We start from the raw sequence: 15,113 nt of genomic DNA, 5'->3' as shown, positions 1-15,113 counted from the left end.
TATATAGCCTTCCATGAAAATCAGTTACTGCAACTTTTTATAAATAATTTACATTATTTTCCTTTTGGGAAGTAGATTGCTCTTTGTCAATATCATTATTCTAGAGTTCTTATTTTAACTGCATTTCTTTACAAACCACTTGGCAAACAGGCTGATTAGTGAAGTAGTTGTTTTAAGGAAAACAAGTCTATCTTTTTGCTTTTCAGAAACAAGATTTCCAAATGAAACAAAATAGTGAATAATTTAGTTAATACATAAAAAAAAAAAACTCCTTCAAATGACATAATTTAAAAAAACATAAGCTAGAATACATTAAGAAAATACATAACATTGCTGGTAATAACTTGTTTTCAGAAGCCTGTATTAAAAACTGTAATTAATTCTCTGAAGGTTGTATATAAAAATATCATTTTAAGTGCTTGATGGTAAGCACAAATTTATGTATAAATTATAAATTATAAATTATTTTATAAATAATGTATATTATGATCATTTCAGGAAATTAAATATAACCACTTGTAAGAAACTAAATATGAATAATGGTAGTATAACAAATATGAGATACAGCTAACTGATTATAATAATATTATGTAAGAGGAAGCTTATGATACATATTTCTTTACGTCATTAAGAAGCTTTCCCTCCCGTTCTCCTTCTTCCTCTCTTGAGTGAGGTTGTGGGAGCCTTTTTTTTGTTTCAGACTATAGAGTGACAAATACTCTCTGAACAGTTTTTGTTTGGGTACTTCAGGATTTCTAAAGGCAGGCAGACCCACAAATGAATCATGTTACTGATGGACTTGTAAGCATAAGATGGCTCACAGAAACATTAGTCCTGTACATGTGCCTCATATATGTTCTGAATAAAGCCTTAAGTCCAGAACACACTGAATAGATAAGATTCTTTCTACTTACTCTATAGTGAGCTTTGTTTGACAAATCTTAGCCATATACATGATGGCCTTAAATTAGTATGTTCATAGATCAGCCTTTGTTTCTCTATTTCAAAATAGTGTAAAAGCTACTGAAAGAAGCATTGTTTTTCTTCAGTATTAATGCACACAATCCCTTCTGGGAAAAAAAGGGCTACATTTCAAGGTATGCTTACTTTTTAATTTTGCTTCTCAGTTTTAGGAGAAATTCTTTCAAATGATAATGTTTGTTTTGAATCTAAGTAGTGTTATATTAAAATATTGTATTGCCTTCAAAGAAATCTGTTTTTATAAATGAACTCAAACTGTGCACATGAGGCCTTGATCAGTCAATTCACTGAAAAAAAACAGATGCCCATGTATTGTGTGTTGTCACAAGCTATGCAATAAATTGAAATACGATTATGTTATGGGAAAAGTTGAAGTTCTTTGCTTCTGGTTGCACAGACTTCACTTAGTCACAGATTGTCATGTTTGTAGAATCTTAGCAGCTCTTCAAGCACTGCTCCCACAGGGCTCCATACCACGGGGTCCACTTCCCAGGAGCAAACTGCCCCAGCACAGGTCCCCCACGGGCGGCAGCTCCCCCCAGACCCCCTGTTCCTGCGTGGGCTCCTCTCCACGGGCTGCAGCTCCGGCCCGGGGCCTGCTCCTGCGGGGGCTCTCCATGGGCCGCAGCCTCCTCCAGGCCACATCCACCTGCTCCACCGGGGGCTCCTCCACAGGCTGCAACGTGGAGATCTGCTCCATGTGGGACCCATGGGCTGCAGGGGGACAGCCTGCTCCACCAGGGGCCTCTCCACAGGCCGCAGGGGACTTCTGCTGAATGCCTGTAGCACCTCCTGCCCTCCAGCTGCACTGACCTTGGGGGTTGCAGGGCTGTTTTGCCCTCTCTCTCTCAGTTGCTGTTATGCAGTAGCTTTTTTCTTTTCTTAAATCTGCTCTCATAGAGGTGCAAACACTGTTGCTCATGGCTTGTCTCTGGCCAGCGGCAGGTCCCTTTGGAGCCAGCTGGCCAGCTGAAACCCTTTTCTGGCTTGGGGCAGCTTTGGAATTCTTTCAGAGGCCACCCCTGCAGTCCTCTGCTGCCAAAACCTTGCCATGTAAATCCAATACATGTTTAACTTCAGGTTCTTAAAATGTTTTTGTCCTTTGTGCTGCAGGCACTTTTCTTGCAGGACAGTCTTAGGGTAAGGAGAAACCACCAAGAAATAGCTGAACTTTTGCTAGAACACCCAAAATAGAACTGTAGTCCTAGGATTTACCTAAGCTTGCAAGTTTCACTGATTTCAGCTGAAATGGTTTTAAAGAACAGTTTAGTTGTCCTTGGGCGTACCATGCATGGAGATGCTCTAAACTGATTTGTGCCTGTCTTCAACTGATTATGCTAAATGAATACTAGGTAGTAGTAAAATAATTTAAATGTATTCACATGAAGTTTGTACTACTTTAGATAAATGATTAGCTCTTCAAACCCAGTGTAATTTCTTTAGATGAAACCTTAAATTCTGATTCATTTCACTCCAAAATTTCCTCTACAAAGACAAAAATAAATCAAAAACATCATGTTCAAATTTGGCTGCTAATCTTGAGTGATTGTCTGTTTACGGGAAATGAGCATCTGTGTGCCCCCACTTTTAAAAGTACTTTAATTTCCTGATTCTCCTTTATGTATGGCCTTATGAAAAGTATTTCTGTCCATAGAGATTTCTTATGTTCAGTGTGGAATTTTTCTGTGTGGAATTTTTCTGTTGTCAGCTATGCTTGATTGCTAAACGTTTAAATCCATGGCTTTTCCTTTAAACAGCACATAACTTAAAAAAGATGCACAAGAATATCATAAACTTCTATGATTGCACACTGGAAATTAATTGTCTGGTTCAAAAATTATCCTTGAATACACAGAGAATAGCAATTTCTGATGTTTGTGTAGTTGTTTTTTCCAAGTAAGTTACATTAACGTTAGAAATGTAAGTGACTTTTAACACTGATCTAAAACATTGTTAAAGTATACATAAACCAAACAGTTTTTAAAAATAATTTGTGAATTTGGGGGTTGGGGAAAGGTACACTGTCAAGCATTTTCGAATGGTGCTGTTAAAAGAGATATTTTTCCAGAAGAGTTTGATTTTAGAAGTCTTAGGTACTGCTGACTTGAATATGTTGAAAGGTGAAGTGCAAAGAGAGAAATACTTGGTTCTTTAGAGGTTCTTTAGAGGAACTTGGTGGGAGTTAGATGTTGTTTTTATATGTTGCTTCGAGTCATATGTTTAGTCTCCTGTGTTTATATCTTAGTTAAGCCAAGTTTAATTGTATAACTAAAATGACTTATTTAGCTATGATGAAGTATTTGAAGTGGAGAAGATGATTGTATTGTTTCGGTTTTGCTGTTGTGATCATTACTGAAAGCTGACTGGGCAGAAAGCAGTCCTCTTTTCTGGTTAAAAGGGAAACAGGCTATGAGATAAGTTATTGATGAAATTAACTGCTGAAGTGGAGAGGAAATGTGGTTGGCCAATACATGTCATAGTGTGAGCTCTATTAAATGGATGTATGTGCAGTCAACCATTCACAGGGGCCACACTGGTCTTGAACTGCATTGATCTATAGTATAATTCTAAATGAAATTGATGGAAGAAAGCAACCATTGACAGGAAGGGTAAAGAGAACCATGAAACGTCTTGAACAGGAAAAGTATGATGGGAAGTAGACTGATCTATGCCATGGGCAGAATGTGCAGTGAAACTGGTATTTATAGGTGTTGCTAGATATTCCAGCCTTACTTATAATGCATTGTATGTCATTGGATTCTTCAGTGCTTTAGAGTATTTTATTTTAGAAAAAAAATCCATAAAGAATCTAGTTGAATTTTAAATCAGCTTGTCAAGAATTTATTTTAGGTACAGCTCTGCAGCTTCTATCTTAGTGCTTTGGTCATGTTAAAGTATGTGCTGTAAGAGTCTTTTGTATTAAAAGCTTTGTTTACTTACTGTGTGCTTAATATAAATACAGCTGTCACATGAAGACTTGTAAGCTTCTTTCAAAAGACTGTTGTGTAAAAAATGCTTCCTTCTAGTCAGATACAATTTTAGATGGCTTCCTTCTCCAGCATGTCTTTTCAGACTGTTAGCTCATTGAACTTCTTAATTTATAGGCACTGGTGAATAAAACATTCGGTTCTGTTAGATTTTACTTGCATTGGGGTCCCCATGTCCTGTAAAAGAATCTCTCTCGTGTTCACTCACAGATACGTAGTTCACTCACCCTTTCTGATACATAGCCTGATGCGTTGCATATTAGATTCACTGATTTATTCACTGATTCACTGATGCAGGCATCGGCTCACTGTCTCTGTAAGAAGACTCAAACCTGGATAAACTTCTTTGCCAGTGTTTCCTTTAGTTTAATTGCTAGCATATCACTACTAGTGATGAGACTACTTTGTTAGTTTTTATTGGATTGGTTAAAATAAAGAATAACTTGTGTATACACATTTATATCTATACACATTGTTTAAAAATAACAAATACCTAGAAAAATCTATCCTTGTTTCACAACCATAGTATACAGTATAAATTTGTGTATAAATTTTTTAAGCCTTAATATAATAGGATATCCCAAGTTGGAAGAGACCCACAAGGATCATCAACTCCTGGCTTCACAAAGGACCATCCCAAAATCAAATGATACGTCTGAGAGAATTGTCCAAACACTTCTTGAACTCCTAATAGAAGCTGTAATTATTACTTGAGAAGTGTTTAAGCATTCTCTAGTGTAGCGACTGTGAGGAGTATTCCTAATTTTTTTTGCCTTTTAAAAGGCTTCAAACCAATTGGAAGTCTGTAGTTTTTTTAAATAGGTTTGCAGTGTTCATGTGGCAGTCTTGTTTGAGTCTTACATTAGTAACCTGTGTAATACGCCGTATATGGTGATACCATCTAACTAGTTATATGGGACGTTACATAGTGATGGGGAGGTCTTGTTGCACTGCGTTTCTTCTGGTCTTCTAGAAGACAACTATTCTTCTGTCTGTAAAGCATACTGAATCTCTTCATTATGTATCAGTCTGTATCTTAAGCATCCATCATATTTTAATTACTGTTCATGTGTTGACAGGTTTCTTTAGTTTTGTATCCTTGACAATTACAGGTAATTTAAAACTACTACTTTTAAGTAGAATAAATTAGTGCCCTAACTATTTTTGAATGGTATCCACATTAAGGATATAAAGAGAGGGAGGAGTTTCAGTGAATCTAGGAGAATATAAGTAATGGAAGCTTGTTATATGTCATAGCAGCAATGAGACAAAATTGCAGATTTTTTTTAATTATTATTATTCTATTGTCTTGGAATTGCACAAGTGACAAAATCCTAAAAGGAAAAAGATTAAAACTTTTCCAATTTCCACCAGTGAAGTTCTATTTCTTGCTGATAATATTCAAAAACCTGTTTAGAAACTGTTAAGAAACCTGTAAAAGAGGATTTTTTTGCATGTTCAAAAACAAGAACATTGTTAATTTTATCGGGAAAAATTTTCTATTTTCCTGGCAGAAAGCATTTAATCATACAGATTCAAAACTATGAATTGATTCATGTGCACAGCATTTATTTAAAAATATTTTTAAATTGCTTTGCTTTCACTCTTCCAAATTTTTAACTCAAACTGAATTTTTGATAACTAAAAAATAGTTTCACGTCTTTCTAACTTCAAGGTTCATGTTTCATTCGAACTGACCAGCTTGATGGAGAAACAGACTGGAAACTGAAGGTTGCTGTCAGTTGCACACAAAGATTGCCAGCTTTGGGGGTAAGCATTTTATCTGTTTGCTTTAAAAATAACTTCCATGTGTACCTATATCCCTTTTAGATATGACTGTTAAAATTTTTGCAAGTATGTATGTAATTGGAAAGTATCTGTTACCACAGTTTTGGTTTTTGCAATAAATAAGACACAGGTATTCCACTGAATGCTGAACAAGAAGCCAGTAATGCAAATATTCTTGCTTTTACCCTGAAAAGAAATGGAGACAGAATTGGATTTTTATCTTTCTGCTTAGTGGTTCACACTGTAGTCCACACTCAGAGATGCATACTCTGCAGAAGCTTATCCCAGTACTAGGGTTTTCATCCAGTTGTTATCCTGCAAGTGCAAGTCATTCTTGCCTCAGGAACCATTACTTTAATCACTAGTTTTAAAACTTGGAAAAAGTAGTCTGCACTTGGACAGTAAAGTGCTTTTTGTGGTCAATATGCTTTCTGGTCTGACTAGGTGAAGAGTGGAAGTTCATGCAAGGAGACTTTTCTAGGATTTTTCTGAATGTTTACAGGTGTTTTTTTTTCTTGAGTGCATATGCATGTCTTAATTGTAGGTAAATTGGTAGAACTAAAATTGTTAAAAAGGACGTAAGAATGAGTGTATATAAACATACATTCAAAATACGACATCTAAAAATGTGTATAGATTTTTTAAAATACATCTCTTAATGGGATGCTAAATTGTGTTCCATGTCTTGGAGAAGCTTGTTATTCTACAGGAGAGTTGGCTTGTTGTCAAGAGACTTCCTCTGAAAACTTACTCAAGTTACAAGCCTGTGGAAACTTGCTTGTACAGGGTTTCTGGTGTTTGGACACTAAGTCCTTTGGGTGTAAAGACAAGAGTATCTTGAGAGGACTTTTCATGTGCCGTCTTAATAGATCAAATAAGTGTTGGATTATCTGCCAGATCTTAGCAGGCCTTTTGCAGCTATTTGTGAATTACAGAGTTGCAGCCACATTGAAGTTAGGCAAAAACAGAGCTCTTTCCTGTATTCATAGTGGTTTGGCTACTGGTTTCAGGACGAGGAAAAAAACACGGGTTTGTATATCCAGAGGATTGGGAATGAGGGATGGAACTGAAGGTTGGTTGTGACAGACAGAGATGCCAGATCAGGTGTCAGAAGGTAGTTCTAATGCAGGAACTGACTTTAATTAGTATTGTATAACCTGCAGTTTAATTCATTATTTGTAATAATGTCTCTTCTGTCAGTTTTTACCATTTAATCTTTGGCCTATTTAATCATTTTTACCATTTAATCATATGTTTCATTCATAAAAATATTGTTTCTTCACAACATCCATTTGAGACACAGATGCATTCATTTGTGTAAAATTGAGTCAATTTCCTATCTTGCTTTGACTTTTTTTAAAAACGCTTTTCAGATAGTTTATGACTGTGTGTAGCATAGCTATTTTTTAATTCTCCTTCATTTTGGAAGTATCACGGTGTTTGTTGAATGCAACTCTTTCTGAAGGGTAGTGAAGAAGTAGACCTAGTACAACAGAGAGTTGTGGTGTAACTTTAATACTATATTATTTGTTTAGGAAAAAAAAATCAATAGATTTTACTGGAATATATTGTTAATCATCTACAGAGATGGTATAAAATTATAGTTACTTGATTTGAAGGAAGTAATCATATAACCATAGAATATTCTGAGTTGGAAGGGACCCACAAGGATTGTTCAGTCCATCATCGCTCCACACAGGACCACCCAAAAATCAAACCATGTGTCTGAGAGTATTGTCCAGATGCTGCTTGAACTCTGGCAGGCTCAATGCTGTTACCACTGCCCTGGGGAGCCTGTTCCAGTGCCTAACCACCCTCTGGGTGCAGAACCTTTCTCTAACACTCAGCCTGACCCTCCCCTGTCCCAGCTCCATGCCGTTCCCTCGGGTCCTGTCGCTGTCCCCAGAGAGCAGAGCTCAGCGCCTGCCCCTCCGCTCCCTTCTTGAGGAAGCTTTAAGCTGCATTGAGGTCTCCCGTCAGTCTCCTCTTCTCTAGGCTGAGCAATCCAGGTGACTTCAGCTGCTCCTCTGATGTGTTCCGCTCTAGACCCTTCACCATCTTTGTAGGCCTCCTTTGGACACACTCTAATAGTTTTATGTCCTTATATTGTGCTGCCCAGTAAGTGCAGTTTGGATGCACCACAATATAAGGTAAAGATGCACCAGCCCAGTGCAGAGTGGAACAGCCACTTCCCTTTACTAGTTAGTACTGCTATGCCCAATGCACCCCAGGGTAGGATTGGCCCTTTTGGCTACCATGGCACACTGTTGACTCATATTCAACACGCTGTTAACCAAAATGCCCCAGATACCTTTCTGCAGGGCTGCGCTCCAGCTTCTCATCTCTCAGCCTGTATGTATACTCAGGTTTTCCCCGTCCGAGGTGCAGAATCTGGCACTTGCTCATGTCAAGCTTCATATTGTTGGTGATTGTCCAGCCCTCTAATTTGTAAAAATGTCTCTGTGAGGCCTCTTTACCCTTGATGGAGTCAACAGTTTCTCCCAAGTAAATGTTTGTCTTGCAGCTGTTTGCAGAAAATAAACTGGAAATGATTGAAGTTGGGGAGTTTGCATTTTAATGGTAGGACATGCAGCCTCAAGTTTGTTCAGAAGTGAAGGCTGCTTCAAGTGGTGGGGATTTGGGACATGGAGGACAGGGAGGGGCAGTGTATTACGGAAATTACTCATGCATCTTGGGAACAGCATACAAGTCAACTGTCCAATATACTAGCCATTCCTTCCTTAGTTGTTCCCATTTGCTGCTGCTGTTCATATAACTCCTGCTGATCCCTTTTCATGAACTGTAGATGACAACCTGAATTCAGATAATCAGGTACAGTTTATCACTTATCACTTAAGTTTCCCTATCTACCAGCAGCAAATGAAAGCCACCAAGCAGTTGATGTGCCCTTACACTTTCCCACATTCACATACCTGTTTACTTGACAGAAAGCATCATACAGAGTGTCATGCAGACTACCTACTAATTTCTCTGCTGGAAATGGTTTGGTTGAACCATTGACACTTGGTGGTTCCCTCACTCTCATCACTATAACATTGTGTCCCAAACCATTATTTTCAGAGATTGATTTTACATTAGCCTTATACTTCTGAACTTTAGTTAATAGGGAATGTTTGGGATTTTATCTTCAATGAAATTTTTTTAAGTGGCTGCTTCTTAGCTGGTCTTGGATCGCTTGCAGTGCTTCACTCTGAAGTTCCATCTGTCTCTGTATTGTTTTGGGGAAATGGTAGCCTACAAATGTAAGTATTTTGTAGAAGGTCCTGTATCTTTCACAGAAGGTAGAACCCAACACATATCCCAGAAGGATGCTTCCATTCCTGCGGGAAGCATGTTAGTATTTGTTTAATTACTGCAAAGACACTTCTGCCTTTACTGCTTGAGCTATCTGATGTATAATTGTTTTTGTAGAGGTAGGTGTTTTTTACATGCTTTAAAATCTTACACCCAAGTGACTTTCAAAAAGGGATGCTTAAAATACGTAATGGAGGTTTTCTCAGCAAACAATACCTAAGCTTTTTATGTGCACATGGTGGAAAAAGTTGAAGCAGCTTGGTTAAAAATAAGGATAATTTGAACAATACATTTCAAGTAGTCTTCTTTTCACCCTAGATTACTGTAGTCTCCTCTGTAGCAGAAAACACCTCTTACAACTTTAAAAAAAAAAAAAAAAAAAAAGTTGTTTTCCAAGACTTTTGGTTTATAAAACACTCGTATGCTTCCTTTTGTTCCTGACTTGAAAAATCAGTTTTACAGTGATTATCTTGCTAATCTGTGCAGTATGTAGCAGGGGCCTGTGCTTTTGGATAGCCTTAGAGGTATTGTTTGTGAAACTTGTTGGGTTTTGGAGCAGTCTAGCAAAGGACTGAGCTTTGTGATCCAGTCTTGGATCAACTTTTGTTCTCTTTCTGTACAAAGAGTTGGAAGAATCAGGCAATGATCCTTCTTCTGCTAAAAGAAACTGCTAGAGAAGTGGTCCTCCATTCATTTACATTGTGCTGTACAAGGTGGGCAGTGCATTGTCCAATTTGCCCAAAATAAATGACATGATTAAAAGAAGACATTTCAGTTAAGGAACACCTATGCAAGTGTGTGTTTTTGTTGGTTTCTTGTTTGCTTGTTTGTTTTTTAATCAGGTCATTAATGAGAAGTACTTTGGTTTAAGTAATTTTGAAAAATGAATCTTCTCAAATTCCAGTTCACTTATATACAATAAATACCTGTTTCTATCAGTTCTGTATAATTTTATCAAACAGCATTGCCACTTTCATAGTCAGTATGCTACTAAAATTTTATTGTACACATGATAATTTATACATTTCAAAATGTTTATACAATCAAAACAACTCCCCCCTCCCCCCCACCGGAATGATTCTCCTACGCAGTAATTCTTGCTTGCCACCTGCTGGGCCGCTGGTGAAATAGCTGTGGCAACGTGACACTTGAGGGCCCTTCCTTCAGCTTTTTCCTCAAACTAAGTGCAAGTTTTTTCTGCATAAGGATTGATGCAGAGTTTCACATCACATGTGTATGCTGTTTTTTGGTAAATTCAGAATTAGTTGAAAGACACAGTAAAGAAAATGGATAGAGCGCAGTATGTTGCATGGCTACAAAGAGTTAGAAGAACCCGAAGCTCTTTTAGTGTTGTCCATTTCAAATAAGTGAAACGTTTGAATTCAGTACTGCCTTTGAACTGGAGTAAGTGCCCATATTTGTATAGTTGGGTTCAAAAATGAGTCTGGTGAAATTTATAACTGCTAATTCACCAGCCAGGTTCCACTCACAAATAGAACCTGCTTAGAAGTGCAGAGTCGTGTGGGATGCTGTCTCTGATGTGAGGCAGTTTGCCCTCAGAGTCTCCGGGGCTAGTGTTCATTTTTTTTTCCTCTCTCCCCCATCCCCTCTGCTGTGGTGGATCAAATAGTTCCAACTAACCTTATGTTCTAAAGTAGCAGTTGTTCGTTACAGTAGTAGTTTTCCTGATTTCCAGGGTCTCTTCCCATATTAACTCCTATTACATTGTTTTCTCCATGTGCTTGTAGGGTATTTTCAAAGCTGAGGTTTAACGTTTATTTTTGCATATTAAAATATATTTTTAATCATTTAAGAGAACATGCAAGTTGAGCATAGAGTAGACTAAACAATTTGGTAATATATTTGACAAATAAATGCTCCATATTTGCCGTACATTTTGATTTCTTTAGTTACTGGACATAAAGGTGGTGAGTATCTTGTGCTGGCATGAGCTGTCAGTCACACCATCAGAACAGCATTGTAACCTTACCCACTGTGACACCAAGAATAAATAAACCTCCAGACCATCAGAGCTTTTCTTAAAGAACAGATGACACCACCAAGGCGATCAGTACAGATTTTGTTGTCTTTCTAAAGCACTTAATGTGATCAGAGAATTAAAATTTCAACAAGTCATTTAATGATGGCTGAGTTGGAAATACTGTGACACCTAGATAGGGTTTCTTGCAATTTCATAGTTATAGGTGGGTCAGTTTTTCTAGCAATCTGCACATTCTGAGGCATTCTTCTCTAGCTTATGTGATCAAGTAAATTTATTAACAGCAATGAGGTCACTGTAATTTTCAATAAATGTTGACTTGCTGATTTATATCAGAAGATCCATACAGCAGTAAACAATAGCATTTACATTTAATTAGTTTTATTGAACCAAAGGCAATTTTATTTGTAATGAACTACATGTTATGATTAAGAATGTATTTTAATGATCTTTAAGTAAGGTGAACAAATGTTGCCCTTGACCCAATACAGGAGATTTTTCTGTTATTGATAACTTTAGGATGATGTGTAAATTACTGTTCTGAAATGCAAATAGAACATTTTAGTTATAGTACCATCAAGTCATTTCCTGACTTTCAGCAAAAAGGATAAAATGTTTTTTTTTTTGAATTATTATTTTTGAGTTACAGATAATGAAATACATTATGTTATCATGTCTTTTTATTTTTAATCTCATCTACTGTTGTATAAAAATAACTTTTTATTGCTTGAGATTTAGGTCTTTGTTGTTGTTTTTTTAATCTAGAATTGTTACAGTCCCCCGGTTCAAGTGATTTTTTTTTTCTTAAGTAAAAAAATCTGAGGTCATTTGCCCTCACTGTTTCCTAAAAGCATGCTAATTTTGGATGTACAATCCTATCTCCATTGAATGTATTGGTAGTACTAATTGGCGTCAGTGAACCAGTGGTTCAGTGTTCATAATATGAAAATAATTCTTTGATAAAGCTGAATTTTATGTAGACCAAGGTCCTAGTTAGTTAAATCATTAATAAAAAGTAGTTCTTTTTCTTAAAATAAATTGAATCTCTTTTAAAGGGAATTTCCCTCTCCCTGCTGCTATATAGGGAGAAGCAATGACACAGCCTAACCAGGCAAATTTTGCTTGATCAATGAGCTGAAGTTTTATTTACATGTAGCATTGTGTACAAATCTTGATGCCTCCTTTTCTAAACTACCATTGTGATTTCTTTCAAGACTTTGAAATGAGAAATGTGCTACAGGGAAAGCAACATTGTATGAAGGAACATCTTTGTACTCCTACCTTTATTGTAGAATGTAATTCATATGTAAATGTCAATCTTCTATAAATCATATCATGCTTTGGTCTTGTCTTAAGAGACTTCAGCTTCTTTATTTTACTGGCCTGAGAATGACATCCATTCGGTGTACAAAACATGGGTCTACATTAAAAAAATGTCCTTTTCCCTTTCCCCTGTAATGGAAAAATACTTAAGAAAATTTCTGAGCATATGTAATATTCTTCTATAACTTCTTTCTACTCCTCATGAATGAAAAAGCAATGAACTACCACCTCAGTTTTCTCCTAGAGTAGAATTTTTATATTTTTTTTAATTTCTTTAACAAAAAAAGCATGCACACTTGGACTACTCAGCTAGTTCTAGTCTGTGGCATTCTAGAATAAATGCAGATTTCAGTTCTTCAGAAAGATAGGTGGGGTTGAGTTGAAATTCAAAAAGAAAAAAGGAAAACATGGAAAGTCTAGGTGTTAAATCAGAAGTACAAAAGAACTAAAACATAAAAAGACAAGACGTGAAAGGAATGTGGTAGAAATTTTTACATTTAAAATGTAACAAGGGAGGACATCACAATAGAAGCAAGTACCTATACGAGGATTGGAAAGCAGGAAAAAATATTACTGTACAAATGTCAATGTACTTAAAAGGGTGGTTATTTCTGCTTCTTTTTATTCTAATGTTGTTTCCCACTAAGTCATTCTTTGAAAAGAGAGAAGTTCTTGGTTGACGCATTTCACTAGCAGTTTTTATTGTGTATAGGAGTATGTGTGTGGTATTAGTTTTCTGCTGTACTATCCACTACTGAGAGACTTTATTTTTCTTTGCATAATAAAGCACATAATAGCCCAGATTAGCTGAGTTGTAGGTGATAACAGATTGGAAAGAAGTGAATGATGAAGATATAGGACACCATGTGTATTAGTTTCATATGAATTATTTCTTTTGAAGCTGATGAAAGTAGATTGGAAGAACAAGGATGCAATGAATGAAACTTAATGTGAAAGACTGCAATAAGTGACTAATATTTTAAAGATAAATATAATTTGTGAGAGTTAATGTTCAGATTTAATTCATTTTTATAATGTACGTTAAATAAAGTTTGTTTTTGCAAGGTATGAAGTAAGAAATTTCTTACTTTAAGGCATTTTAAGGCATGTTTACACATAGGTGGACTATTGCTCCTTTATTTTTGTATTGTTCAAATTGATGTATTCAAATTTGGGGAGGGGTGTTATATTCAAATTATGAATAGAAAATTGCATGATTTTAAAAATAGCTATATTTGAGCCAAGGTGTGGCTACACATCCATAAAAGAGGCTGTAAAATTAATTCTGCTTTTGAAGACAGCATGCTATCTTACATGAACAGGGTATTATACACATAGCATCTTCTCAGAGAATGAATCTTAAGTCTGATTAGCCTTTTGCAAGATTAATTCAGTAATAAAGGATGTAGGTAACCCAAATAATAGGAACTACATGCCGTGAGAAGATAGACACCCTTGTATTTCATCACAGGTTGAGATTCTTAGGCTGACTGGGCATCAGTATAGCGCACCTTCTCTTCTCCAGAGTTGTATTGTGTGATCATACAGGAGAATTATACTTACGCTGAAATCTCTTACTTGCTCCATCCAACCATCAACACTTTCTTAGAGTGTCCAGAGTTTTTCATGGGTTTTCTGCAGATGTGTATGCTGAGTGATCAGCGTTAAGGAGAATTTAAATCAATTTCATTGCTTGACCTTATATTCAGTTGGCTTTTTGCTCTAGAAGAGTATTTTGTTTCTGGTTTAATTAAAAAACAAAACAAACAAAACCCACTTTATTTGTAAAGAAAAATAAAGAAATATTAATACTATTATTCTCTTAAGAAAAAATAAATTATATATGAAACTCATAAAACAGTGTAGTTTGTGAAATATCAACTCACTTAGAATACCATTTTGGATCTCTTTTTTTTATATCAAGATGTACTTGAAAACCACGTTTATTGGATAAAACTTTATTGACTTTAACTTGGGATGGTAAGGGTCATAAATTGAAATCTTTACCATTAAAAGGTTCTTCAAAATAGTTGATTAAATTTAAATACTAGCAAATACATTAATCTGTTTTACAGGATCTCTTTTCAATCAATGCTTATGTTTACGCTCAGAAGCCACAGCTGGATATTCACAGTTTTGAGGGTACCTTCACACGGGTAAGTAGTGTCTATAAATAAAGTTGTACTCCTCTCTCTCCCATTTCTCAGTGTAAAACCTGCATTTAGTATTGAAGTTGTATTGAGTCTTTCCTAAGCATTACAGGATTATATTTCCATGTTCTTGCTATGGAAATGCTTCATTGTACAAGATATTTTGGCAAATACGTATTGCAGAAAGCTAATACAAATAGAATATCTGGAAAATAAAAACAAGAATCTGAGAATGGTGTTATTTGTTGACATCACAATAATCTTACATGAAACCATTTCTGTAGTAGCATATATTGTTTATCTCCAGGCATCTAATGTTTTATTCATATGTCAAAGAAGTGTCAAGTTGAATGTATTCAGTAGCCTCAGACAATGCAACTGATAGTTTATGTGCAATAAAAATGGGTCTTGTTTAACAGGGTTTCTTTGGAAGTACTACATTTTCCTTGTAAAGTTCAAGTACAAGTACCTTGAAAAATAAAACCAGAAGTTACTTACATGGGAGCTTTATTAAATCTTTTTTTCCAGCTACATATTCAAGACCAAGTATGATAACTTTGCAGTCATTTT

The 15,113-nt window shown here is 36.0% G+C and overlaps 1 protein-coding gene across 2 annotated transcripts in view; it reads left to right on the top strand.

Moving 5' to 3' along the window:
• Positions 1–15,113, top strand: part of ATP9B (ATPase phospholipid transporting 9B (putative)) — a 175,543-nt gene that overhangs the window by 75,163 nt on the left and 85,267 nt on the right. For both annotated transcript variants that reach the window (XM_035316839.1, XM_035316838.1), the window contains exons 9-10: positions 5,644–5,738; positions 14,469–14,549. In XM_035316839.1, coding sequence (XP_035172730.1) covers positions 5,644–5,738; positions 14,469–14,549 — 176 coding nt within the window. The remainder of the gene's footprint in view (positions 1–5,643; positions 5,739–14,468; positions 14,550–15,113) is intronic.

This window comes from Oxyura jamaicensis, chromosome 2 (genome assembly GCF_011077185.1).
Source record: "Oxyura jamaicensis isolate SHBP4307 breed ruddy duck chromosome 2, BPBGC_Ojam_1.0, whole genome shotgun sequence".
In the NCBI taxonomy this organism is placed as follows: Eukaryota; Metazoa; Chordata; class Aves; order Anseriformes; family Anatidae; genus Oxyura; species Oxyura jamaicensis.
The sequence above is the reverse complement of the archived record's forward strand: the minus strand, read 5'-3'. Positions and strand labels throughout refer to the sequence as shown.